This window comes from Protopterus annectens, chromosome 5.part0, assembly GCF_019279795.1.
Source record: "Protopterus annectens isolate FY-2018-M chromosome 5.part0, PAN1.0, whole genome shotgun sequence".
Taxonomy (NCBI): domain Eukaryota; kingdom Metazoa; phylum Chordata; order Ceratodontiformes; family Protopteridae; genus Protopterus; species Protopterus annectens.
The window spans coordinates 288,264,393-288,289,836 of NC_056735.1; the positions used below are offsets into that span (position 1 = coordinate 288,264,393).

The 25,444-nt window shown below is 40.3% G+C and overlaps 1 protein-coding gene across 1 annotated transcript in view; it reads left to right on the forward strand.

The window, feature by feature from the left end:
- Window positions 1-25,444, forward strand: part of MAP3K15 (mitogen-activated protein kinase kinase kinase 15) — a 1,833,462-nt gene that overhangs the window by 1,753,377 nt on the left and 54,641 nt on the right. The window contains exon 27 of the mRNA XM_044072272.1: window positions 19,798-19,901. Coding sequence (XP_043928207.1) covers window positions 19,798-19,901 — 104 coding nt within the window. The remainder of the gene's footprint in view (window positions 1-19,797; window positions 19,902-25,444) is intronic.

Below are 25,444 nucleotides of genomic sequence, written 5' to 3' on the forward strand. Positions count from 1 at the left end.
ATGTCAACAATTGTGAAGCTAATGACCAGCTGGTTACTCATATTAGTGTAAATGTGGTCAACTGTTACATATAATACAGTTTTGGTGTTGGATGAAGAGTTAAAGCAATTGGTCAAGCATTTGCAGACATTTGTTTACAAAGATAGTAGCTATCAAAGGGAGTATGGCTATGGGTTTGCAGTGCTTGAAGGAGTGTGAGGTGTGTGATCTTCTGTCTAGGGTAATGGAAACAGTTTTCCTTATGAACAGCTGTAGTCTTAAGTGAAAAGTGGAGGATATATGCAAATGAGTAGTAGATTTCGGTGACGTTTTTAAAAAAAATACATTTAGGGTGAAGCATGTTTGTATGTTGTGACTTCTGGGGATAATAGAAGGGAGCAGTCTGTGTGGCATTCCTGACCAGGTATTTACAATTTTATGGTAGGTTTGGATAGGACTGGGTGTAGATACTAGGAGGAGATGGAGTGTCCTGAAAGAAGGATATGGGTTGATTAGGATTTGCAGCCATTAATGTTGATGGAGGTGGATGCAGTAAAACAGTCCATTAGGGTTTCAGCATCAAAATTAGGAGGGGGTGAAAAGATGTTGAATTTATTTTCCCTGTTGAGGTTTTACATTTCTGTACATACAAGCTAGATATTAAGAGCAATTAAGTTCACTTCTTAGTTAACTGCCGCTACGCTGTTTAAGGACAGCAGGGCTCAGGCTACAGCTGTGCTGCAGTGCTAATTCCTCCTGACCCAGAAAGGAGTAGCTTTCTCTAGACTGATTCTGTTTCCCTCTCATGGTGTAGACTAAGCTTATTAAAGTTAGCCACTTAGCTGACGAAGGCCGACATGGTGAGTTTCAAGTAATAACAGTATACTTCTGGGCAGCCCTCAGGACTATCTATAGCCAATATCTCTGCTTCACAGGAATCTCCAGTGAAGCAGGACTCAACTGTTGACTTGGACAAATACAAATCCTGCCTTCAATTGAACCTAAGTACATGCTGATTGTATTTCCCAAACTGACTGCAAGAAAGGACATGTACAAGCAGTATAAGCCCTGGACAATTCCTACATGTGGGGAGACACCACTGACATGAGAACAAAGATGCTGTATAACTGAAATGCTGAAAGAGAAAGCAGGTCTTTTGAATGTCATGTGGTCGGGAGAACATACTTGAGATTTTCCACCTGGGAGAACAGCACAGATCTTTTGAACTGCAGCACATTCTTAAATTGGGAGAACAGTACGTTCTTTGAAAAGGAGAACACTTTTGAGAAGAAGAAGTAAGAGTGTGTGTGTGTGTGTGTGTGTGTGTGTGTGTGTGTGTGTGTGTGTGTGTGTGTGTGTGCACTCACAAATGAGTGTGTGTGTGTCTGGTAAAGTAATTTACTCAGAGCCACACATTAGGCAAGTGAAGGTAAAAATAATTAAATCCTTTACTCTTCAGTACAGGAGCAGCCCATTAAGAGTTTGGTGCCTTAATCATCCACACCAACTGCCAGATCTCCATCAGCTTCTTTTTTGGTAAATCACTGAAGATTATAATCAATGTCACTTGCCAGGTCAGGATAAAACAGGCGAGCATCGTGGGTTCTCATTCAAGCAGCTTTATTGTATGCAAACACGTCATAAATGAGGTTAAGTAACTTTAACTTATAAACAACTAGATATCATGCACATGGATGTTAACATGCTGGCTGCACCTTCAAAATAGCACTGAAGCTAACACGTGCTTGGTATTTATATGTACACACAGATCTTGGAAATGCCTCTTAAAGGTACAATACACCTGCTATTCTATGTCAGTCATTTGAGTTTAACATTTATCATTGTTTGGAAAATGCATGTCCATTCAACACCTGTTGTTCTGTCAACCTTTTAAATGAATTTATGTTGTCTAGCAGTTAATGAAGAATTGCTTCTATGTAAGGGATTTGAATCATTCCGCCTCCATTAGCCTAAGGTGTGACTGTGAGCAAGTCACCCGGACAGTGCTCTTAGCTCACTCTTAAAAAAGACACACTTACTCTAGTGGGTTTACCTGATTAACAAATATAAAGTATTTAAAATATCTCCATTTTGGGGCCCCTTCCTCTGACTTCCTCTCTGAATTCTCCAACCTACCATCTCTCTCAAACTCTCACAATTACCCCCATCTTCCCAAAACACCTGTCTAAATTCCATAATTTCACTTTAAACAAGCCAAAACAAGGCACTTAGAACCTGGTGAAAAATAAAAACTGTACCAGGTGCAGATGGCCTCTATCCCTGATTTATATACCACTGAGGGGAGTTCCTCACAATCCCTCTGCAACACATCTTGGCTTCTACCTTTCACAAAATATCATGCCAAATATATGGAAAGTAGCCATAATCAGTCCAGTCCCAAATCAATCTAACTCCATGAAAACTTCCCAGTACAGCTCTATCTCTATCCTCCCTGCTCTAGGAAAACAAATTATCTATGTTCTCCTAATACATCACTTCCTACAATTTCCTCCCCATGGCTGAAGCACACTCATAGTCCTGTGGGCACTAACCAATGAAATATTATTATCCATTGACAGAGGCCAGCTCGCCGATGCTATCTTTATCAACCGTATTAAAGTCTTTAACCTAATTGACTATAACATCCTCCTCATCTACTACAAATAAGCATAAACCCTAATTCCTTACCTTAGTTTTGAAGCTACCTCACCAATTCCCACTTCTCCATCAAAATTCATGCCTAAGTTTCTCAGTCAGTCAGTCTTCAAAAAGGAGTTCTACAAAGTTCCATACTTGCTCCTCTAGTGTTCTCTTTCCTTATAAATTTCCTCTTGCTCTGCCTTATCTCCACCACCACCCCACTCTACACAGATGGCATGGTACTATTTTGCACAAACAGCTCAGTACTCAACTTCCTAAAAGGTAGGCAAGAAGATTTCCTAGCCCTAGTGCACTGCATCTCCAACAAAGCAGTGTATCATGCTTACACACCCCCATGCAATGACCTCCCAGATACACTACAGCAGCGCTGCCTAGTAGGCCAAAACTGCTGTCACCCACCAGTCTCTGCTGGTACACCACCTGGTCTGCACCAGTAGCAGGTATTAAGAAGCTAGTGCCACCTCCCTGTCTCCAGCACTGGTGAGCCAACTTTGTCAGTTCAAACCCATCTGTCTTGGCCAGCTTCTCTGATGACAGGGATACAAGTTAAACCTGGGATGGAAAGTTCTATCCCTTTGTGCCATGGAGCCTGCTTATGCAGTGCTACATGGTCTGAGCTCCATTCTTCCTACAAAGTTATACAGACATCCTCAACTGCAGTTTTACATAGATGGAGAAAATACCTTGTTCTAACTATCTTCTCACACAAAGCAACACAATATCCCCAGTGTTCCTATTTTTTTTGTACAGAATGCTTAAACTTTTTCGCAGAATTCCTTAACCCCATTCTGTAAACTAAATTTCTGTAACAACATTAATTTATGCAGATCATTTTGTTTGCATGCAGTTTGGGGTTTAAATCACTTCTTATAATTTCATACTAGAAACCAACATAGAGGTCTTGAAATCAATTTTAGAATGAATATTAGGGGTGGGGTACTTATATGCTACAAATTTTGTAATGTGAGATTTTGACAACTTTTTATTGACATTTAGGTGTTCTTAAAAATAGCTGCTGCGGTGGTGCAGCGGTTAGTGTTATCGCCTCAGAGCAAGAGGTTATCCCGTTTGATTCGCGGCTGGAGCTCCTTCTGTGTGGAGTCTGATGTCCTCCCCGCAGTTGAGTGACGTTAAAGTCATGCATGTAGGTGTGAGCGTGAATGGGCATGCCTTTGTTGAAGGTTGGGCATCAGGCTGACAACCCGGCCCCGTAAAATCCACTGCCAATCATGAGCAGACTGGAGTTCTGCTGTGGCAACCCCTAACCGGGAAAAGGTGAAAGACTATGAGGTGTTCTTAAAAATGCCCTCAAGGAGAAGACAAATGGCATTATATTGTGTGAGGTGTAGTTCTGTTTAGAAGATTTGGTGGTGTTCTGTGGGAAATGTCAGGCCTGGATACTTGCGAAGCTTATAGTCAAGGCTGGCATTTTTTTTTTTTAAACAGCAATAGATTTATACAGTGATCTGGCTTTTTCTTCTGATAGCACAGGGAAATCTGTTTTCTAAGAGCAGGGATAAAAGCTCTGCACTGTGAATTCTTTATTTTTCTTTATTTTACATTTGTTTACTGGGATAGTCCGACTGGGCCAGCAGCCTTTTTTCAGCGGAGGCCCAGGGAAAAAGCCCCAAGAAAACAGACAAAAAAACAACAACAAAAATAAAAAACAAACAATAGTAGCAGACTAAAAAGACTGAAACAGTAACAGATGATTTGAATATACAGATTAAACAGAATTTATAAAATGTTAGGTATTTACATTAACAGAATTATGAAAAATTGATGCAGTTACAATGTATACATATTTTTACAGTGCCAATGATTTTTGATAAATACATGCTTCAGCAGAGTAAGTTTAGAATGGAAAAGTGGTCAGTGGAAGAAGAGATTTATTAGAAAGTTGTGAATTTGAAAAGTGGGGAGAGAGTGGGATTAAGAGAAGATTTGATAGGAGGTTTCAGTTAAGGCAAAGTGAAGAGTGAGAAGAGATAAAGTTTTCCAGGGGTGATACAGGAACAGAGCCAATTATTGTTTATAGGTTCATAGGTAAGTACTAGGCTATTGGCCCTAGGGCCTATACAAGCCTAGCCAAACGAGTTTCCTGGCTTTCGACACCCAAGAAAATTATTTTCCTGTGGCCCTGTCGAGCAGAGCCACAGGAGGGATTCCCGGGGTGAATTTCCTATTACCCATCCAGTCGTCAAGATTTCTCTTAAAGAGGGTAATGAGGAGCTTTGCTTGACATGAATGGGCAGCCTATTCCAGAGCAGGGAGGTCTCTGGGACAGGAATCTATCCCTCCAGTATGTTCTGTTTATTGTTGTGACAATGTTTAGGTCCCTGGAGCATGTGGCTCAGAGAGATTGGGATTTCTTTAAGTGTAGGATGTCCATCATGTCTGGGTTAGACATGGATTTGTATGTTAGGCAGAGGTTGCCTCGGAGTAGCTAATATATGATGGAGTACAGCTGGAGTTTTTTGAGATGGTCGACGTATGGCATCTGTTTGATACTGGTAATCCTCTTAGTGAGGTATTTCTGTGGCCTTTCCAGCTGTTGCAGATATCTTGTGAGGTACATGCCAAACAGGGCATTGTACTCTATGATGGGTGTAATAAGGGATGAGTAGAGAGGAACGATGACCTCTCTTTTTCTGGAGGAGAACCCCTTTGTGATGAGGTGTGCCACATAGAAGGATTTCCTGACTACTGTGGTGACATGATTATCAAAGGAGAGACTACTATCCATCTGTGTCCCAAGATCTTTTATCACACTTTCATTGTTTAGTAGGCTACCGCCTATGTGGTAGTTCATTGGTGCGGTATTTTTCCCAAAGGGGATGACAATGCACTTCTTAGCATTGAGCTTTAGGCCATGACTTTGACACCAAGCATCAGTCTCAATGAGGCTTCTTTGTAGAATGTCCATATCCCTAGGTGAATCGATTATGGCTCATAGTTTGCAGTTGTCTGTGAATTTCATTAGCCAGAGACCAACTGTATTTGCTTGGACTTCAGAGAAGTAGATACCAAACAGGAGAGGACCCAGGACTGAACCCTGTGGTACTCCGCTTGTCACTGGTCAGAAGTCAGATTTGGAGTTAGCTACTTTCACTGTGTGGGTTCTGTCAGTGAGCCAGTTGGCCACCCATCTTGTGACACAGGGATTTATGCCTAGTCCAGTGATTTTATCTATAATACCAGAGTGGATGATGGTGTCAAAAGCCTTGGCGTGGTCAAGATAGGCAGTGTGCACTACCTTACCCTCGTCTAAGGCTCTGGTGACTGCTTCAAAGAAGTCAGTCAGGTTTAGGAGGCATGATCTACCCTTTACAAACCCAAACTGAGTGGGGTCCAGAGTTTGGAGGTTACTTATGTCTTTGTTTATAAGCTCTAGGATGATGCATTTCATGGCCTTGCAGACCAGGCTAATGGGGCAGTAGTTCCCAGGGTCTGTGGTGGCACCCCCTTTGTGGAGTGTGATAACTGTCGCTGTGTGCCACTCCTTAGGCACAAAGCCTGAAGTGAGGCTATGGCTGAACATGGTACTTAGGTGGGATGCCAGTTCGTTCTGTAGTCCGTGCAGAACGCAGCCTGGGATGTTGTCCGGTCTCATAAATGCTGTGTTCTTGGCTTTGGAGAGTTCAGTGTTCACCTCTGCGGCCATGATTTCAGGGGGGTTGCAATCATCCGATATGGGGATGGGCCCTTTGCGGAGTGAGGGGGGTGAAGTTAGCACTGAACCTGTCTGCCAGGATGTTGGCAATATCAGTTGGTTCGGTAAATGTAGTGCCATTGTGCTGTAGTTCAGATTAGATCTGAGTGTTGCCATTGAGATTCTTGACATTACTGTAGAAGGCTTTGTGGTTGTCTTTAGAATCCAAGGCAATTTTATTTTTGTAACTAGCTTTGGGGGATTTTATGAGGGATCTCAGCTTCTTGCTGGGATTTTACTCTTTTCTGCAACAGTTTCTTCTTTCTGTTGTAGAGCTTGTTTATCGCAGGGGACCACCATATCGGTTTCCTTGTTCCAGAGGATAGCATCTTGGTTCTGTTGGGGATGGCACAGTCCATACGCTTATGTATGTGCTTATACAGTGCATTTGTATATGATTCAGCAGTTGTGCCACTATTTTCCATCTGTGTGGGTGTAATGAAGTTTGTCACTTCTGACTTAAGAAGCATGAAATTGGCTTTGGAAAAGTTTTTTACGGTGGTACCCTTAATGGGGGGGGGGGGGGGCAGGATATGGTTTATCTAGGGTGATTAGCTTGTGGTCGGAACTGACCAGCGAGGGGTTGACCTCTGGCGTGGAGCATCTGTTACCCATATTGGTAAAGACCAGGTCAAGGATGTTGCTACCCCTGGTAGGGGTAAGGACAAGCTCGTCCAGGGCGTTGGAATTGATGAATTCCAGAAAATGTTGGGCAAATGAGTTAGTACATGAGTAGTTTTCCCATTTGATGGAGTGGTAGTTGAAATCTCTCAAAATTAGGGTATTGGGCTGCATCTTAATATTAACCAGTATATCGAAAAATATGGAGTGGACATCCTGGGGCATGGCGGGGATCTGTAACATGCTACAACTTTAATTGCAGTCTTGCCTAGTGTTAATTGTACTTGGATAATTTCAGAGGCATTATGTTGAGCAGCTAGCCTGGAGGTGTGGATATCCTTTATGAATATGGACATGCCTTCTCCTTTAGTAGTTCGGTCCGGGTTGGGTGGCCGAAAGGTGTGGCAATTATTATAGCCTGGTATTGCAGGGGTGTTCTCTGGAGCCTTAGACCAGGTCTGTGTCACTGCACATATGTCAATGTTCTCCATCTTAAGGAGATCCTCGAGTGTGTGCTTTTTGAGGTTTTGACTTCTAGCATTGAGTAGCATTACCCTTAGATTTCGCTTTTTTATGTGTACTATGGTGGTGCATTTGATGTTTGAACCTTGCCTAAAAAAGGCACTGTAGGGTCAGCAAGAGCCTTAGCCAGAATCCGGAATCCCAGTGGTGACAGGTGCAGGCCATCTCTGGCAAAGCATCATGGCCTGTCGACCATGTCATCCCAGGCAGAGAGATACTGGATCCACTTGGAATGACACCAGAATCTTAGTCAGTTGTTGAAGTCATTTTGTCCTTGTACTGTGGCATAAGTCTGGGCAATGGCAGGATGCTACTCAGGGCTAGTGTCATACCTGCCTGGGCCACATGGTCAGAGAGCTCCTCCATGTCTCATTTCATGTAGTCCAAGGAGGTACGTCTCAGGTCATTCACTCCAACATGAATAATGACGGAGTCATATTTGTACTTATTGTGGAGTGACCTGAGTGCATGCATTATATGTTCTTTAAGGAGTTTGAATTTGGAGGTAGTAGGGCTATTTAGTATATGTTATGGAATGCTGTTTCAAATTTTTACAATTTGATTTGCAAATAAGGAGTCACCAAAAGTGTTGCTGCATTTCTTAGATTTTAGAAGTAGTTTGTTGGATGAGCAGAGGGTACAGGTTGTGCTGTAAGGTTGGACTAGGTTCATTAGTGTTGGACAGGCTTCTGGCTGATGTAAGGTGTTGTGAGCAATTGTGAGTTGATTAAGAGCAAGAAGGTTTGGTACCTCCAACTACTGCAGTTGTTTTAGGGCTGTACAGTGGTGGTTTCCATTTTGGAGACCAGCAGCAAGGCGAGCTATTTTATGGTAGCTTATCTGTAGTTTGGACAGTTCAGATTTTCTAAGATTAGTGAAGATGGGGGAAGCATACATTAGTGTGGACAGAAGGTGTGTTCTGGCTATGGCTTGTCTAGTCGTGGGTGTAAGGAATGTTCTTGACCTATACAGGCAAGCGAGCTTGATATGTACCTTTTTTATGGTAAGGGCTATGTGCTTGTAATATTTTAGGGCACAGTCTATTGTGACACCAAGTGACTTAGTGCCATCTACTGGTTCAATTATAGTGCTGCTGGAGGAGCGTATGTGAGGCAGTGAAGGAAGTTCTGTAGTTTTATTATTAGATAATATCATTAGCTTTGGTTTTTTTTTAGGGTTTATTATGAGTTGTCTTTCTTTCAGGAACTGCTCTGTGTCTGAGAAGGCAGTCTGGGTCTTAGATAGGAGTTTGATGAGGGAGGGGAGCTGCGCAGATAACAGTGGAGTCATCTGCATACTGTATGATAGTAGCATGTGTGGATGCGGAGATAAGATTGTTTGTAAAGATGGAGAGGAGTAGAGGCCCAAGAATAGAGCCTTGTGGGACTCCTACAGTAATAGCAAGAAAGGTAGAGGTTTCATCTTGCCAAATAACTGCTTGTTGGCAGTCAGATAGATAGCTATGAAACCAGGTAATGGATGATGGTGAGAGATGGATAGATGGTAAATCTTCAAGTAGTTTTTGATGGGATACAGTGTCAAATGCTTTTGACATATCCAAGCAAATGGAAGAGACAATGTTCTTCCAATTTCTATGGTGGGTGATGGAGTCGGTAAAACGTAATAAGGCTGTGTGGTGCTATGTTTTGGTCTAAAGTCATGTTGGGATTTGGAGAGAAGGTTATTTTGTAGTAGACAGGTCAGTAGTTGAGTTTGTATGCATTTTCCAAGTATTTTGTTAAGGGGGGACAGTATAGCAATGGGTCTGTAGTTGGATAAATCTGTGGATTGGCCACCGTTGTGCAGAGGAATGATATGGGAGATTTTTCAGAGTATTGGTACATATTGTTCAGTAATGGAGCGATTAATAAGTAAGAAGACTGGGTATGAGATAGAGTCTGCTGCTAGTCTTAAGAAATTCGCTTGGGAGTTGATCTACTGCAAGTCTAGTGGGTTTCAGTTGAAGAAGGAGTTTTTTGATGTATGTGGTCTGAATGGTCTGAAATGAGAAGGCTACAGAGTGATGGACAGTAGTTTTGGGGATGGTTAGAGGGATATGGGTACTGTTGTTTACTAAGATAAGGATGGAATTTATGAAATGTGAGTTGAATTGGGCTGCTATGCTTATGTTGGAATTAAGGTTGGTTGGTGAGGGGATAGTGGATTGTTCTGGATTTAAGAGTTGCTTAATAGAGTGGCAAAACTTCTGGGGGTTATTTTTATGTTTTTGTTGAATCTGGCTGTAGTAAAAATTTTTTTCTGATCGAACTTGATTTTTTGCTAAGTTACGTAGTTGGTGGTAGTTGTGGAGGGAAGCTTGGGTTTTGGAAGACTGATAGTTTAGCCAAGCTTGTTTCAATATGTTTATGGTGTCTTTAGTTAGCAAATGAGCTGGTGTGATTCATTCTTCTGTTTTTAGTACATTGCTGTACAAAAGCATATCATTGCTGGAGCCTTCCAGTGTCCTGACAGAGTGCTCTTCAAACTATCTGGAGATATACAGAGCTGAGTATATTTTTCTGGCACTTCAGAGTTGTGTACTGGTAATTGTTATTTGACTAATTTTATATCATTGCTGGCTGACTTCAGAGTTGTGAACTGTTATTTCTGCTTCACTGTATAGTTTTTCAGATCTCTGCTGAAGGTGTTGGGTTTTCCCTACCCACACTTCCTATCTCTGTGTTGTTGTTTAAATCTGGAGGCTTTTGCAGTTGCCCGCCTCCACTATAGATTTAATCTGGGACACTCCCCCAGTCCCATCTCTTTACCTCATTCTACCTAATAGACTCCTTCTGCACTTGTTTTTAGTCATTTTTAATTTAATTGCATTTTTTTAAACTGTTTGGTCTAACATTGCTACATACTCAAGTGTGCTAGCTTGCACTGCATTTGAATTGTTGAATTGTTTTTACTGCTGTTTTAGCTACTTTTCTGTATATATTAAACAAAAATCTAAGCCTGTTTCCTACCTTTCCTCTACCTAGTGAAGTCCAGATTCAGATTTGCTGTATCCAGGACTGTATGTAAACTTCTGAGCGCCCCCAAGCTTTCTGTGTTGGAGGGAAGCCTTCTAGCTTATCAGTGGGAGTGGTAAGCACTAGGTAACCTATCTACCACATAAGGAGTGGTTCTGGCCCAGAAATTGTAGTTATTGGCCATTTGGGCAGTTTTTCCATCTCTCTCAACTTTCTGATTTAAAAGCCCGCATTTGCACTTGTTTCCCCCTTTTCCTGTAACTAGTTTAGTCCAGATACAGATTCTTAGTTTTAGCACTTGAATTTGCTTATTCATGCTCAGCACTTGTTCAGAACTTGAAAGCACTAGATAACCTACTAATTACTACAGCACTCAGCCTTCCTCATTACCTAGAGGAAAACAGTTTTTACTTTCCTCACTTGCTTAGAGAAAAACAGCTCTTGTGCTCACTTTCCTCACTTATCTAGAGGAAAATAGTTTTTTATTCAGGCATGTCCAAGGTCAGCTCCCAGTGTTCTCTCTTGTCTATCTGATGAATCTGGGCATCTTGGGGCAATGTAGGAATTGCCTCATGTACACAGACAACCCTCTCCTCCTACCATCCAACACTACAACCTGTGAGAGATGCACTTATGTAGCCAAACTGGAGGTAAAGCTCTCTCCAACCAAGACTGAACTTGACAGTCAAGAGAAGGTAAACACTTGCACCACACCACACTCATCACATAGTCTCAGTAAATCTACACCACCAAAATCCACACATAGAAACACAAAAACGTTCGCAGAGGCTCTCAATAATAATCTGCTCCAGCAACAGAGACCTCCAAAGCAGAAATGTAAGCAACCTCCACCCCCCAACACAACCCAAATGACACACAGCCCACAGACTCAGTGTGCCACTCAACCACAGCCAATAAGGCAAAACACCATACCCAACACACAAGTCATAGGTGACTCTATAGTCAGGCACACTGATGTCCCACTCACCAGTCTAAACAAGGAGAAGGTTACTGTCAGCTGCCTGTCAGATGCCAGGATCCACCACAAAACCCACGCACTCAGGTCACTCCACAACAAGTACAAATATGACTCTGTCTTTGTCCATGTTGGTGTGAACGACCTGAGATGTACCTCCCTGGACTACATGAAAAGAGATATGGAAGAACTCTCTGATCTTGTAGCCGAGGCAGGTATGACCCTAGCCCTGAGAAGAATTCTGCCATTGCCCAGAATAATGCCGCAGCACAAGAAAAAAATGATTGACTTCAACAATTGGCTAAGCTTCTGGTGTCATTCTAAAGGGATCCAGTATCTGTCTGCCTGGGATGACATGGTCGACAGACCATGATGCTTTTCCAGAGACGGCCTGCACCTGTCACCCCTGGGATTCCGGATACTGGCTAAGGTTCTTGGCGCCCCTATAGTGCCTTTTTTAGGCAAGGTTCAAATGACAAATTCACCACCGTAACAGGCAAGCAAAAACTGAGGGTGATGCTACTCAATGCTATAAGTCTAAATCTCAAAATGCACTCACTCGAGGCACTCCTTAAAATGGAGAACATCGATATCTGTGCAGTGACTGACACTTGGTTCAAGGCTCCAGAGAGCACCCCTGCACTACCAGGCTATAACTCATACCACACTTTTTGGCCATGTAACCTGGACCGGAACACCAAAGGTGGAGGTGTGTCCATATTCATTAAGGATATGCACACCTCCAGGTTAGTTACTCAGCATAATGCAACCGAGGTTATCCAAGTGCAACTAACTCTGGGCAAAACTGCAATCCAAATTGTAGATAGCTACAGATCCCCCACCATGCCCCAGGATTCCCACTCTTCTTTTCTTGATGTACTGGAAAATATTAGGGTTCAACCAAACACCCTAATAATGGGCGATTTCAACTACCCCACCATTAACTGGGAAAACTACTTATATACCAACTCCTTCATTCAACGCTTTCTGGAATTCATAAACTCCAGTGCCCTGGATCAACTTATCCACACCCCCACCAGGGGCAACAGTATCCTAGATCTAGTCATTACCAACATGAGTGACCGGTGTTCCACACCTGAAGTCAATGCCTCATTAGTCCGATCCAACCATAAGCTAATTACCCTAGATATCCACATCCTGCCCCCACCCCTCATTAAGGAAACCATGGTAAAAAATTTCTCCAAAGCCAACTTCATGCTTCTTAAGTCAGAAGTGGTGAACTTCATGACACCCATGCAGATGGACAATGCAGTTATGACTACTGAATCCTACACAATTGCACTTTATAAGCACTTACACGAGTGCATGGATCGTGCTATCCCAAACAGAACCAAGACACTATCCTCCAAAAAAGGAAGCCAATCTGGTGGTCCCCCTGCCATAAACAAACTATACAACAGAAGGAAGAAACTTTGCAAAAGAGAGTAAAATCCCATGAGTGGAGGAGCTCCCTGGTCAGCCTCAGTAAGAAGCTACGATCCCTGATAAAATCCTCCAAAGCTAGTTACGAAAACAAAATCACCACTGATTCTAAAGACAGCCACAAAGAATTCAATAGCTATGTCAAGAATCTCAATGGCAACCTTCAGATCTGCGTTACAGCACAATGGCACTAAATATACAGACCCAACTGATATTGCCAACATCCTGGCAGATAGGTTCAGTGCTAACTTTACCCCCCTCTCACTCACTAAAGAGTCCATCTCTATACCGGAAGAATGCAAAGTTCCTGTAATCACGGCTGCACAGGTAAAAACCACACTCTCCAAAGCCAAGAACACAGCATCCATGGGACCAGACAACATCCCAGGCTGCGTTCTGCATGAACTACAGAACGAACTGGCACCCTACCTAAGTACCATGTTCAATCATAGCCTCACCTCAGGCTTTGTGCCTGCTGAATGGCGCACAGTGATGGTTATCCCACTCCGCAAGGGAGGAGCCACCACGGCCACTGGGAACTACTGCCCCATTAGCCTGACGAGCCTGGTCTGCAAGGCCATGGAATGTATCATTATGGAAGTTATAAACAAAGACATTGGTAATCTCCAAACTCTGGGCCCCACCCAGTTCAGGTTTGTAAAAGGCAGATCATGTCTCCTAAACCTGATAGACTTCTTTAAAGCAGCCACCAAAGCCGTAGACAAGGGTAAGGTGGTTCACGCAGCCTATCTAGATCTTTCCAAGGCTTTTGACACCATCCCCCACTCTGGAATTATAGATAAACTCACTAAACTAGGTATAAATCCCTGTCACAAGATGGGTTGCCAACTGGCTCACTGACCAATCCCACACTGTGAAAGTAGCAGACTCCAAATTCGACTTCAGACCAGTGACAAGTGGAGTAGCTCAGGGTTCAGTCCTGGCTCCTCTCCTGTTTGGTATCTACTTCTCTGAAGTACAGGCTAACACAGAAGGTCTTTGGCTAATGAAGTTTGCAGATGACTGCAAACTAGGAGCCATAATCAAAACTCCTAACAATGTGGACATCCTACAAAAGGGCCTCACCAAGACAGATGCCTGGTGTCAAAGTCAAAGTTATGGCCTCAAGCTCAATGCCAAAAAGTGCATTGTTATCCCCTTTGGTAAAAACTCTGTACCCATGAACTACAACATACACGGTAGTATACTTAACACCGAAAGTGTGATAAGAGACCTTGGGACACAGGTGGACAGTAGTCTCTCCTTTGATAGTCACATCACCACAGTAGTCAGGAAATCCTTCTACATGGCACACCTCATCACAAAAGGTTTCTCATCCAGAAAAAAAGAGGTCATTATTCCCCTCTACTCATCACTCATTAGACCCATTATAGAGTACAACGCCCCTTTTGTTATGAACCTCACAAGACATCTGCAACAACTGGAAAGGCTGCAGAAATACCTCACAAGGAGGATTACCAGCCTCAAACAAATGCCCTATGCAGACCATCTCAAAAAACTCTAGTTTACTCCGTCACATATCGCCCACTCAGAGGTGATCCCTGCCTAACATACAAAGCTGTCAAACCCAGAGCTGTTGGACATGCTCCACTTAAATAAATCCCAATCCCTCCAAGCTACACGCTCTAGGGACCTAAACCTTGTCACCACAATAAACAGAACATGCCGGAGGGATAGATTCCTGTCCCAGAGACTTCCCATACTCTGGAATAAACTACCTATCTATATAAAAAAAAAAGCTCCTCATTAGCACTCTTCAAGAAAAATCTTGATGATTGGATGGGAAATAGGAAATTCACCCCGGGGATCACTTCTGTAGCTCTGCTCAACAGTGGCACAGGAAAATAATTTTCTTGCGTGGCAAAAGCCAGGGTACCTTTTTGGCTGGGCTTGGTATAGGCCCCAGGGCCGATAGCCTAGTACCTACCTATGAATCTATGAACCTAAAAGGACTGCAGTATCATGCTGTTGGCCTTTTTGTGCAGGGTTAGTAGGACCATCACACTTTGACTATTTGTGGGTGCACTTGCCTCTTAGTTCTGTGGACTAGGCATTCAACTCCCTTTGGGTAAGCTTCATTATTCACATTAATAAGATCAAGTTTTTATCCAAGAGACATGTTCCTGAAATTCTTCGGTTCCATCTTTATGCAGTTCCTTTGATGATTTGAGTTAATTTATTAACTTTCACTTCATTCCACTGGGTTGTTGGTTGCCTTACTTACAGCTAAACTGATTAGAAGCCTGTTTGTCACAACTTTTACTCCATCATGCTGGGCCCCCTTTTGAGCTAGTTGGCATATTGTTAAGCTTGTCATTCCATGTCTCTCCATTTAATCGGGATGTTACTGATTGATCATGAGTAAACATTGTTTTTGGACCATCGCAATAGCACAGCAGGTATCATTTTTACCTCACAGCAAGAGGTTCTCCAGTTTGAATCTCAGATGGGGTGCCTTCTGTGTAGAGCCTGCATGTCTTCTCTGTGTTTCTGTGGGTTTTCTCCATGTGTTCCAGTTTCTCAACATTTCTAGAGACATGCGATAAGTTGATTGGACACTCTAAATTGGTCATAGGTATATGTGTGTGTGTGTGTGTGTGTGTGTGTGTGTGTGTGTGTGTGTGTGTGTGTGTGTGTGTTTGTTTGTGTTTGTCTGTGTGTGTGGTATGGAAAACAAATGCAGCAGGCCTAGCCAACTGGCATTGTGAACACTGGCTCTAGATGATTGTCACTGTTGATGTGACATCCCAACCCCTTGTGCAAAAATGTAAAGAAAGGGTAATGGATGGATGAAACATTTTTTTTTGTTACATCACCATCACTTCCCCAAAAGATTCAGAAGATTGAAAGTCAGAACATGCAACTTCAACTGCATAAACTTTTTGTATTTTTATGTACTATTTGAACCCTCTTCTCCCATGTTTCTAAAAGAAACTGAATTCACACAGCAATGTTTCCCTTTTATTTAAAATATCGAAAAGTTATGTTAGATTATCTTATATAATCACTTAAGACATACATTATGCCAAGTGTAGCACCTGTTACCCAAATACAATAATATTAGTTAATCTTATCACTGATTTATCACTGATTTGAACATACTTGTTGAAGGACAGCCCCACCCAAATGCCACGTTATTCTCATTACAAAGTACTTTTTTCTTAAATGCAATCTTAAGAGTGTCACATAAAAACAAAACACCATTTAAAAGTGCAACGTCCTCGTTTTTCCTGTACTTGATTATACAGTATGTACAGTTTTAGCTTTTTGTGAATTACATCATTATTTGTAACTAGTGTTTGTCAGAGCATGTGTATAAGTGTACATGCATTCTTTGGCTGATCCAAGTCAGTGAGTGATAGAGAAGTAGCTACGTTTAATACGTGTGCAGCTTTAAGAAAACAAAACAGGTCACTGATTTGTAGCTACAAAACTCTAGCTATGTGGCCAGTGTGTGTGTGTGTGTATGTGTGTGTGTGTGTGTGTGTCTGTTCAGGAAACAGCAGAGGGTATCCAATCTGGACTTCTTGAATAGGTGGTAACATTGCTGAATACAGAATCTGTGTATATTTTTACTAATGGCAAGAAATAATTCTAATCAGTTCATTTGCAGGATGGACTCGCTTGTTAATCAGAATGATACTTGTGTCCCATAGAAACATTAGAACAGTTTTAGGCAAAATAAACTCCCCTTGGGTGTGCATGTGTGCGTGCATGTGCGCTCACGTGTGTGTGTGTGCGCACGTGTGTGTGTATGTAGCTGTATCTATCTATACATATATATATATATATATATATATATATATATATATATATATGTATAAAAATTTAAATGAAAAGGTGCTTCGGCAAAGTATTAATTTAAGGGTGTGCACACGTATGCAACCAGCTTATTGTACTATTTTTATTTTTTATATTTTTTCCCCTAACAGATTTGTTTGTTTTTCAAATGAATTGTGCAGGTTATAGGTCACATTAACGGTAGGAAAAGTTTTGAAATGATTTATTGTGGTCTCATTTTTTTAAAATCACAAAAACCTGGCATTTTGACAGGGGTGTGTAAACTTTTTATATCCACTGTATATATACACACGCACATTCACACGCATGCACGTACATGCGCACACACACACACACACACACACACACACACAGCTTTACTTTGGAAGCTCGAAGTTTCAAATTTTCAAATGTCATATGGTCAAGACCATAAGAGTGAAGTTTTGAAACTTTGAACGGTTTAAATGGAGATTGCCATACAGTGCAGAACAGGTTATTTACCACTCTCTTCACTGTAGTGCGATCTTGGAGTTGGTATAGTTAATTAGTATGGGGTGTAGGAGGTGCAAGGGAGCTTGGCCCCCCTGTATAAACGTAAAAAAAAATAGTTTTTTTTTCTTTTTTTTGTTTTTTGCTGAAGTTTTGAAATTTCAAAACTGCAATGTTATGGTCTCAACCATGTGAAATTCGAAGTTTTGAAAGTTTAAGCTTCCAAAGTAGATCTATATATATCTATCTATATATATATATATATATATATATATATATACATATATATATATATATATATATATATATATATATATATATAAAATCTGTGTGTGTATATATATATATATATATATATATATATATATATATATATATATATATATATATATATATATATATATATGGGTCAATTGTGCATGACCAAACAGCCGTAATGTCGAATGTAAAACACCGAAAAAAATAAGTTCTATCCTACAAAACAACAAACTCAACAAAACTGAAAACAGTTATGTAGAGGAAAGTTTACTCTCCCGATATTAAAACTAAACAGTTATGTAGAGGAAAGTTTACTCTCCCGATATTAAAACTAAACTCCCCTATAACACTAGTCTCAAATTTGTCTGAATAATGGCAGTGTTATGGGAAGGTTTTCTCTGCTACCCCTGCACCACCTTAGTAATGGGTATTAGCCCTAATGCTGTACCTTACCCCAACCCTAACCCTACTCCTTAATGTCATTAAAACCTTTCCCTAATGCTGCCACTACACAAGACAGATTCAAACACACAAACATATACATACATACACACAAACAAACAATATTACATCTATCCCTTAACCTAACCCTTACCCTAAAATACACAAACACGCACACAAGCACACAACACTCCATCCTTCACTCATATATAGACACACACATAAACAAACACATGCTCTCACCCCCCCAGTTCCACTTACCTGTATCGACATTCCATACCATTGATATATCCACCATTCGGCCATCTGTACCATTACATATCCACTGTTCGGTCACCCATGCAGTCAATGTTAAATCACATCCATGTTTTTGCTGGACAAATGTACATTTGGTAAAATGCAGGGGAACTCTATATATATATGTGTGTGTATATATATATATATATATATATATATATATATATATATATATATAGCTATATATAGATAGATAAAATGTATATATATATATAGACACACACACACACACACACACACACACACACACACACACACACACACACACACACACACACACATATGCAGAAACGCCACAATACAGTGCGCATTAAAGTATTCTAATGCACAGTTCCAATCAAAGGCATGCTGAGGTACACCTCTGGCAGCACTATGGATAGAAAACCTTTAGTACAGTATGTAAGAAATGTTGCATTATACTTAAAATGTTTCTAAACATTCTGAGAAAGAAAAAGTAGAAACATGAACATTTATTGAAACAGATTAAAGGTGAACTTGTGTTATTTCTCAAACGGTGAAACTGCAGACATTTATTATAACTTTGCTAATTATTTTTTTCTATTCATGTACTTGGCTCATCCGGTGGGTGTATTACTGTCACTGTTTGACCTAGTCATTCCTTCTTTTGAGGTATGAGAGCTGGGACAAAGGGGCCTCACTAGCCCCCTCCTCAGCTGATCATATCAGGTACATTGCCTGTTACAGCAAGAGTCCTACAAAACATGTGTTCCCTAAACTAGGGGCTCACCAGTACCCCCAACTCAGGACCAAGACTATGTCCATCCCTTCCCCTGAGCCCTATGGCCCATTTAACCCTCGAATTAGAGGTCATGACCCTCATCCCTCTATTATAGGTAACAGTCAAGTAGTGGGGAGTAGGCCATTTAGTAGATCAAGTGAACTAACCTAACTGCATCCCCATATTGTGAGCTGCTGCAGTAGAGCATGTTTACTACCTTATATGATGTTTCTGGAAAGTCACACTTCATTTGCAAGGTAAGTGTCATAAAATGTTATTGCTGCAAGTGATGACATCCAAACTCCTACAGCAGGCTGAAGCTAACTCATCTTCTGAATCTTTTGGGGAAGTGATGGTGATGTAACAAAAAAAAAATGTTTCATCCATCCATTACCCTTTCTTTACATTTTTGCACGAGGGGTTGGGATGCCACATCAGCAGTGACAATCATCTAGAGTCGGTGTTCACAATGCCAGGTGGCTAGGCCAGCTGCGTTTGTTTTCCAGGATGGGTAAGCTGGTGCCAGCTTATCACTTTCACCCTCCTCACCTTGTCCCTCTAGTCTCCATGCCATTGGCTGAACTGGTATTGTCTGAGGCATAGTAGGGGCTTTGTCCCTCTATGCCTTAGGGATATTGTAAACTTTTTTTTTGTAGATACTAGGGATATAAGGACACTCATTTATTGTCTTTGTGCCTGAACATACTCTTTCTATGTGTAGTAACATGTTTTCATTTTGCAGACTTAAGTTTACTGCTGAAATAAAACACATACTTTTGCTACATTGCAGAACATGACATAAAATGTATGGGTGCTATAATTACATTATATATTCTGAACACCTTCAAAACTTTAATCACATCTGTGTGTTTTCTTCTCTCAGATATTCCAGAACATTCTACGTGTGCATCCCACAAGCCTGGTGGAGATAAGAATCTTATTGAATGGCTGAAAGAACAAAATGCTGATTCAGACACCATTGAACGAGTAAGAACAGAAAGCTATAACTTTTTTGCAGTCATGAGCAATTGCAATATTGTCTACATTTTTAAACCATTCAAGCAGAGCAATCACCAACACCTTCTGCCACAAGATGACATTTGTTAGAACAACATTTCAAACAGTGTTTCAAACAGATTGTTAATGTTCGTAGCCACACACCCCTATGACACTGATGAAGAAACAGACATAAAAAAGGAGTCTTCTTTCGGCTTTTCCCGGTTAGGGGTCACCACAGTGGAACTCCGGTCTGCTAAATGATTGGCAGTAGATTTTTACGTGCTGGCTTGCCGGGCCTAATGCACAACCTTCAACGAAGGAACGCCCATTCACGCATGTCGACACACAGAAGACGCTCCAACTGAGAATTGAACGTGCAACGTCTAACTGTGAGGCGACAACGTTACCGCAGCACCAAGACATAAAAAAGGAGTGATCTTCCTTTCTTTTTTTACCATCTAAAAGAAAAGGCCCACAAAATTCACAAAATGATTTAGAATTCGCATGTTCACTGTTAATTTACCTCACTTACTCACTTATTTTTTTTTTTCATTTTTTTTTTTTTACCATGTCTGAAGCATTAGGCTGTAAATGTTCTTAATGCTAGAAATTTGGATACACTCTTTTATGTGCAGTCTGTATTCTCTGGGTCTGAATCCCAGACAACCGCTTGCGTTTTCGGTCAGAACTTCACTAAAATGATTATCTACCATCTCAAGAAAATAACTTCTAGAAAAAAAATATATGCACTCTGAGTCAAAGAAGTAGAAAAGGTTCAGAGATCAGTCAGAGTCAAGGTAAAGTTCATTTGATTGCTTAAATCCTAAGTGCTATAGGAAAACAAAGCTCAAATGTCATAATGTAAAATATCTGACAAATAGGAACTATGACACTATAAGTTATTAGTGCATTCAACTTGCTTTAACAAGCACAGCAAATAATAAAATGTAAAAAAAAATCTTTATAATCTGGCAATTTATCCCAGAGTTCAAAAAAGGCAGTTCTGAGAACAAAACTAAGATGCAATGAGAGAAAATTCATAGTAAAAAACAAGCCAAAATTCAAAATGTTAATTCTCTCAGAATGTAATGTAAGCAAAATTCCATGTAGCTATGAGATAAAAAAAGTCAAATTGTCACTCAGTGATAACCAGAAACCAAAGGGAAGTTCAAATAAATATAGATGTTATACTATGTTGAGGCATTGTGGTGAGAGAAACAAAGTCTAAAGCAATTCAAACAGACTAAGCGACTTCTTTCACAAGTTGTTTCTCCAATATTAACTAGCTGAAAAATCCATCTGCACTCCATGCATCCAACAAATCTTTTGGTCAAGAACAATTGAAGGGTCATTGTAAAGCCCATAAACATTAGCAACAGCTATGTAACAATACTGTAGTAAATGACTCTCAGTGAGCAAAGTCATATGGCTTTGTTGTTCTGACCAACCAGATGATAAGGGTGACAAAACATACAAAATTCAGTAAGCAGCAAGTAGCCATCAGGTAATAAGCAGTCAAATCAAGGTAAGTCTCTCTCTCTCCACCATCTTCCCCTGCCCTCCTCTCTCTTCACAGATCAGAGTGAAGCATAGAACTTTTGTTAATGATTTTATGACTGAAACCTACAGATAATATTGGAAACATTTTGTCAGCTGCACTGTAACATCTTCTGTCACTGGAGAAGTTGTTCCTCCAAGTTGTCAAGATGTCTCAAGCCAGATCATGCCTGAGCACTGCTGTTTTAGGACTTTGTCCCTTACTGTCAAAAGACAGCACAGTGGAAGTCTTTTAGTTCCTTGTGCCCATTGTAGATGGTTTGGTTCTAATAAATAAAATAATTGTCTTCACTTAAGTTTTTAACAATAAAGAAAGCAATGCTCAATGATAAAGCAAAAAAAAAAAAAGTTTTCTCCTCCACCCTGCTCTTCCTGTCTTTCAAGGTAAACATGTTGAATTTACAGTTCATGGCCCAAACTCATGGACCTTCTCCACTGTCCAGCATAGGTGCAACAAAGGCTTTTTGCAAAGATGCTGAAAGTGTCCAAATTTGAGTATTATCAAAAAAAAAAAATGGAACTAGAATCCATATAACAGAATTTTTTTCAAAGGGAAGATTATGCCATCCTTCCTATTTCCTTTATTAAATCCATCGCCTGGTGAGAAGAACATGTTGTTTTAACAAGGTTCTTCTTTGAGGTCCTCTTCATAAAGATGATCTGATCGTGGTATTTCAGGATTTGGCCATAATTAAGCAATGCCAGTAAGTGAAAGAATGCTTAGATGTGGATGAGCACTTGCAAAGTGCACTAAACCCCAGTCCAGTACTGTGCCCCAAAGGTTAGTATCGTAATCAGTGCCACATGAAACTCAGCAACCAGAAGATACATTCCACCAAACATAGTCAGGTACATATAGACTTTTAAAGACATATATAGATGTGCTCATAGGTAAGTACTTGGACATGTAACTGCTCAATTGCTTCCTCTGCCATTACTTAAATCTACCAACCAATCCTAAATCTGCATCTATCTAGTTCCTGCTTCAACTATTGTCTCCATGATAATTCCTAACAAGCTTTCATCTACTTGTGATTCTCTTAACTCCCTAACCAATTTTTCCCCTTTTCTCTCCCTTCTTCTACTTTCCTTCTACTTCTGTTTTCTTCCCTTTCTCCTACCTTTTCTGTCTCTTTTTTTCTACTGTCCATCCCAGTAACTTTTACATCCTCCTCCTGTCTTCTTCCTCTTATGGTTTTCTCTCTTCATATATGTTCTATTATTTATTCTGTATAATACCTGAATTTACTTACATTCCATGGTGCACATAACTGTATAACATTGACCTATTTTTGCCTAGTATGTGCCATGTTATTATTCTCTGTACATTGAATATGCTTAATCTTTATGTTAGTACAATGTTTTAACTATTTTCCATAATATTTTGCTAATTTCTTTTATATATTATCCTTGATCTGTTGAAATTGTTTGAAACTTTATCTTGAATATTTGTGTAAGTTCCTTATGTTATATTTGAGCTTTTCACCCCGGGTCTCCAGTGAAAATGGGCTTCTTTTAACCCAGTCGACTTTCCTGGAAAACAAATGCCAATCAATCGATCAATAAATAAACAAATAACTAGGCAACCAATCAGTCTAGAGGCCAATACAAGCCTAGCCCCCCCCCCCCCCATTCAAAAGTTCTCTCTGGCTTCAAGGAGTGCATTTTGCAGGGCTTCGGAAATTCTGATTACCTCTCAGACTTTCTACATACCTGTCTGGAATCTTCAATGGCCCTTCATATCTGGTGTATTTCAAAGGGCTGTTTTGTATGGACATCTGAGCTTCCATTTGGGACAGTTCTTGTCGCACTATAACTTTTCCTGGAGATATAACTTGAGGAGCTTCCTTCGGCACCTCTTGTTTGTCACAATTCTTATAGTCTCTACTTTATTGGGAAGGTAGTGATTGTGATATTTCATGTTGCACTTCATCATTGGAATGTAGTATATTTGTCTTAAACAATTTTATGTGATTTCTTCTCTATAACAGTCGATCTTTTGCACAGCAATATGGTTCAACTGTTTTGCCAGCTATTTTCACTTGATGCTCAAACCTTCTTGTGACTTTGTGTATCTGTTAGCCTTCTGCTGTTTCTGTCATAATCATATAGTTGGTTCTGATGAATTTTCCAGCATTTCCTTTACTTTGTATTGACTCTCAGTCATCAGTAATATAGATGAAGTATAACTGATTTTCAGCCTTCTACCCATTAACAGCTGAGCTGGTGAGAGACGTCACTTAAAAGCTGCAACATAATAGTTTCCCGTCAGTTGCTGATATATGCTTTTGAGGTTACATAAATTGCATCTGGCAATAGCTGAATGCAAAGAAAGAGCAAAAGAAATAATGACTTAGCCAGGAATGTCACCTCAGATTAAGTAATACACAACTTTGCCATATGCAATGTGTACTGTAACAACAGTTCAGAGGAAGAAAATGAAAGCAGGCCCAGTACCAGGATATTCGCAGAGCAATGCAGGAGCAGTTTTATTTCAGCTAACGGAAACAATATAGTTCCCAGAAATAATATCTGTCAGGTACAGGTGCAAGTGTGATTATTGCATTAACATCTGTATTATTTTTTTAACACCTTTATTGAGTTATCACTTGTGACATAGGTAAACCTCCATTTATATAAAAGTAATCAAACCATATTATCAAGTTCACACATCATATATCACATATATTGTAATGTATATCATATAATGAAAGCAACATTATATACATTGTTCAATTTCTGCCTTCTCTTAAGCCTCATGTCTCCTCCAGAACATGTTTCTGCTGTATTGCTCCCACAATTTCCATGTTTTTTCTTTGTAATTTACTCCTACCCTTTTCTAAAGATCCCGTTTCCTATTCTTTTGTCTCTCTGTTAGGAGATTCAGTACTTCAAGTGTAGTTGGTTTAGGTTTTGATTCCTATTTTCTAGTAATTGCTTTCCTGGCAGCCATCAGAATTAAACTTAAGAAGGCCTCACAGCTCAAAAAAATAATTTCTTAAATTTTACTCATTTGCTCGCCAAGTATTCCTGACAGAGTACACTGTAGGGAAATGTTAAATTCTGCAAACTCATTACATTCTGAGAATATAATATGCTCCCAAGTACACCTCCAACTGTTGACTTCTGCCTGATGAAAATTTCTTTGGAGATGGCATGGGGTATACAAGTATATACGCAAGGGAAGGCAATCACTGTCCTGCAATCCAAATGTCTTTTTTGCTTCTTCAGATTCTTTTACCTTTCCCTCTCTAATTATTTCTTCCCAATACCTTGGTTCTTTTGCCAGCTTCCTCCAGTAAAGTCTAGCCCCTCTTTTCTATTCTCTGTATCCTTAATTGCAGTCATCCCTATTGGCAAAATCTCCTTTCTCCATTCTCATGTTGACGTGGTTCTTAGAATACTTTCTGCTACTTTATGAATATAGTAGTGTTTCTGCCTTTTTAATTTCTCCAAATCTTTTGGGTTTCTAATACCATGACAGGAATGGACCCCATTCCTAAGTCAATTTATGATTAAAGTTCATGAAATTAGTATTGTTTCAGTCTTTGATGTCAGCCAGAAGTGCACTTCACAGCACCCGCAATGTGCCAGTAATGACTCCTTATGCAATCCGTATGGAATTACATGTATTGGTAACATATCTAAATATAATTGTAGATTCATTTTTATAAGACCTGTTGCTCCTACTACTGTTGTAACTGTCAGGGTATCTTTCTTCCACAATGCTCTCATTTCTGCCTGGACATCTTCATATTTTATGACTTTGTGTCTCTCTGTATGCAAGACACTGTAGCCACTGGTTGTAGCAATTCCAAAGATCAATGTTACTTCTGCCTTCTTGTCATGGACCACTGTATCTGGTTTTCTTGCATCTGTCTTTTGAACTGTTGGTAGTGAGTGATCCCCCGTGATGTAGACTTTGTCATTTTCTATGATGCTTTGTGGCTTATGTATTTAGTGTTTCTCAGCTA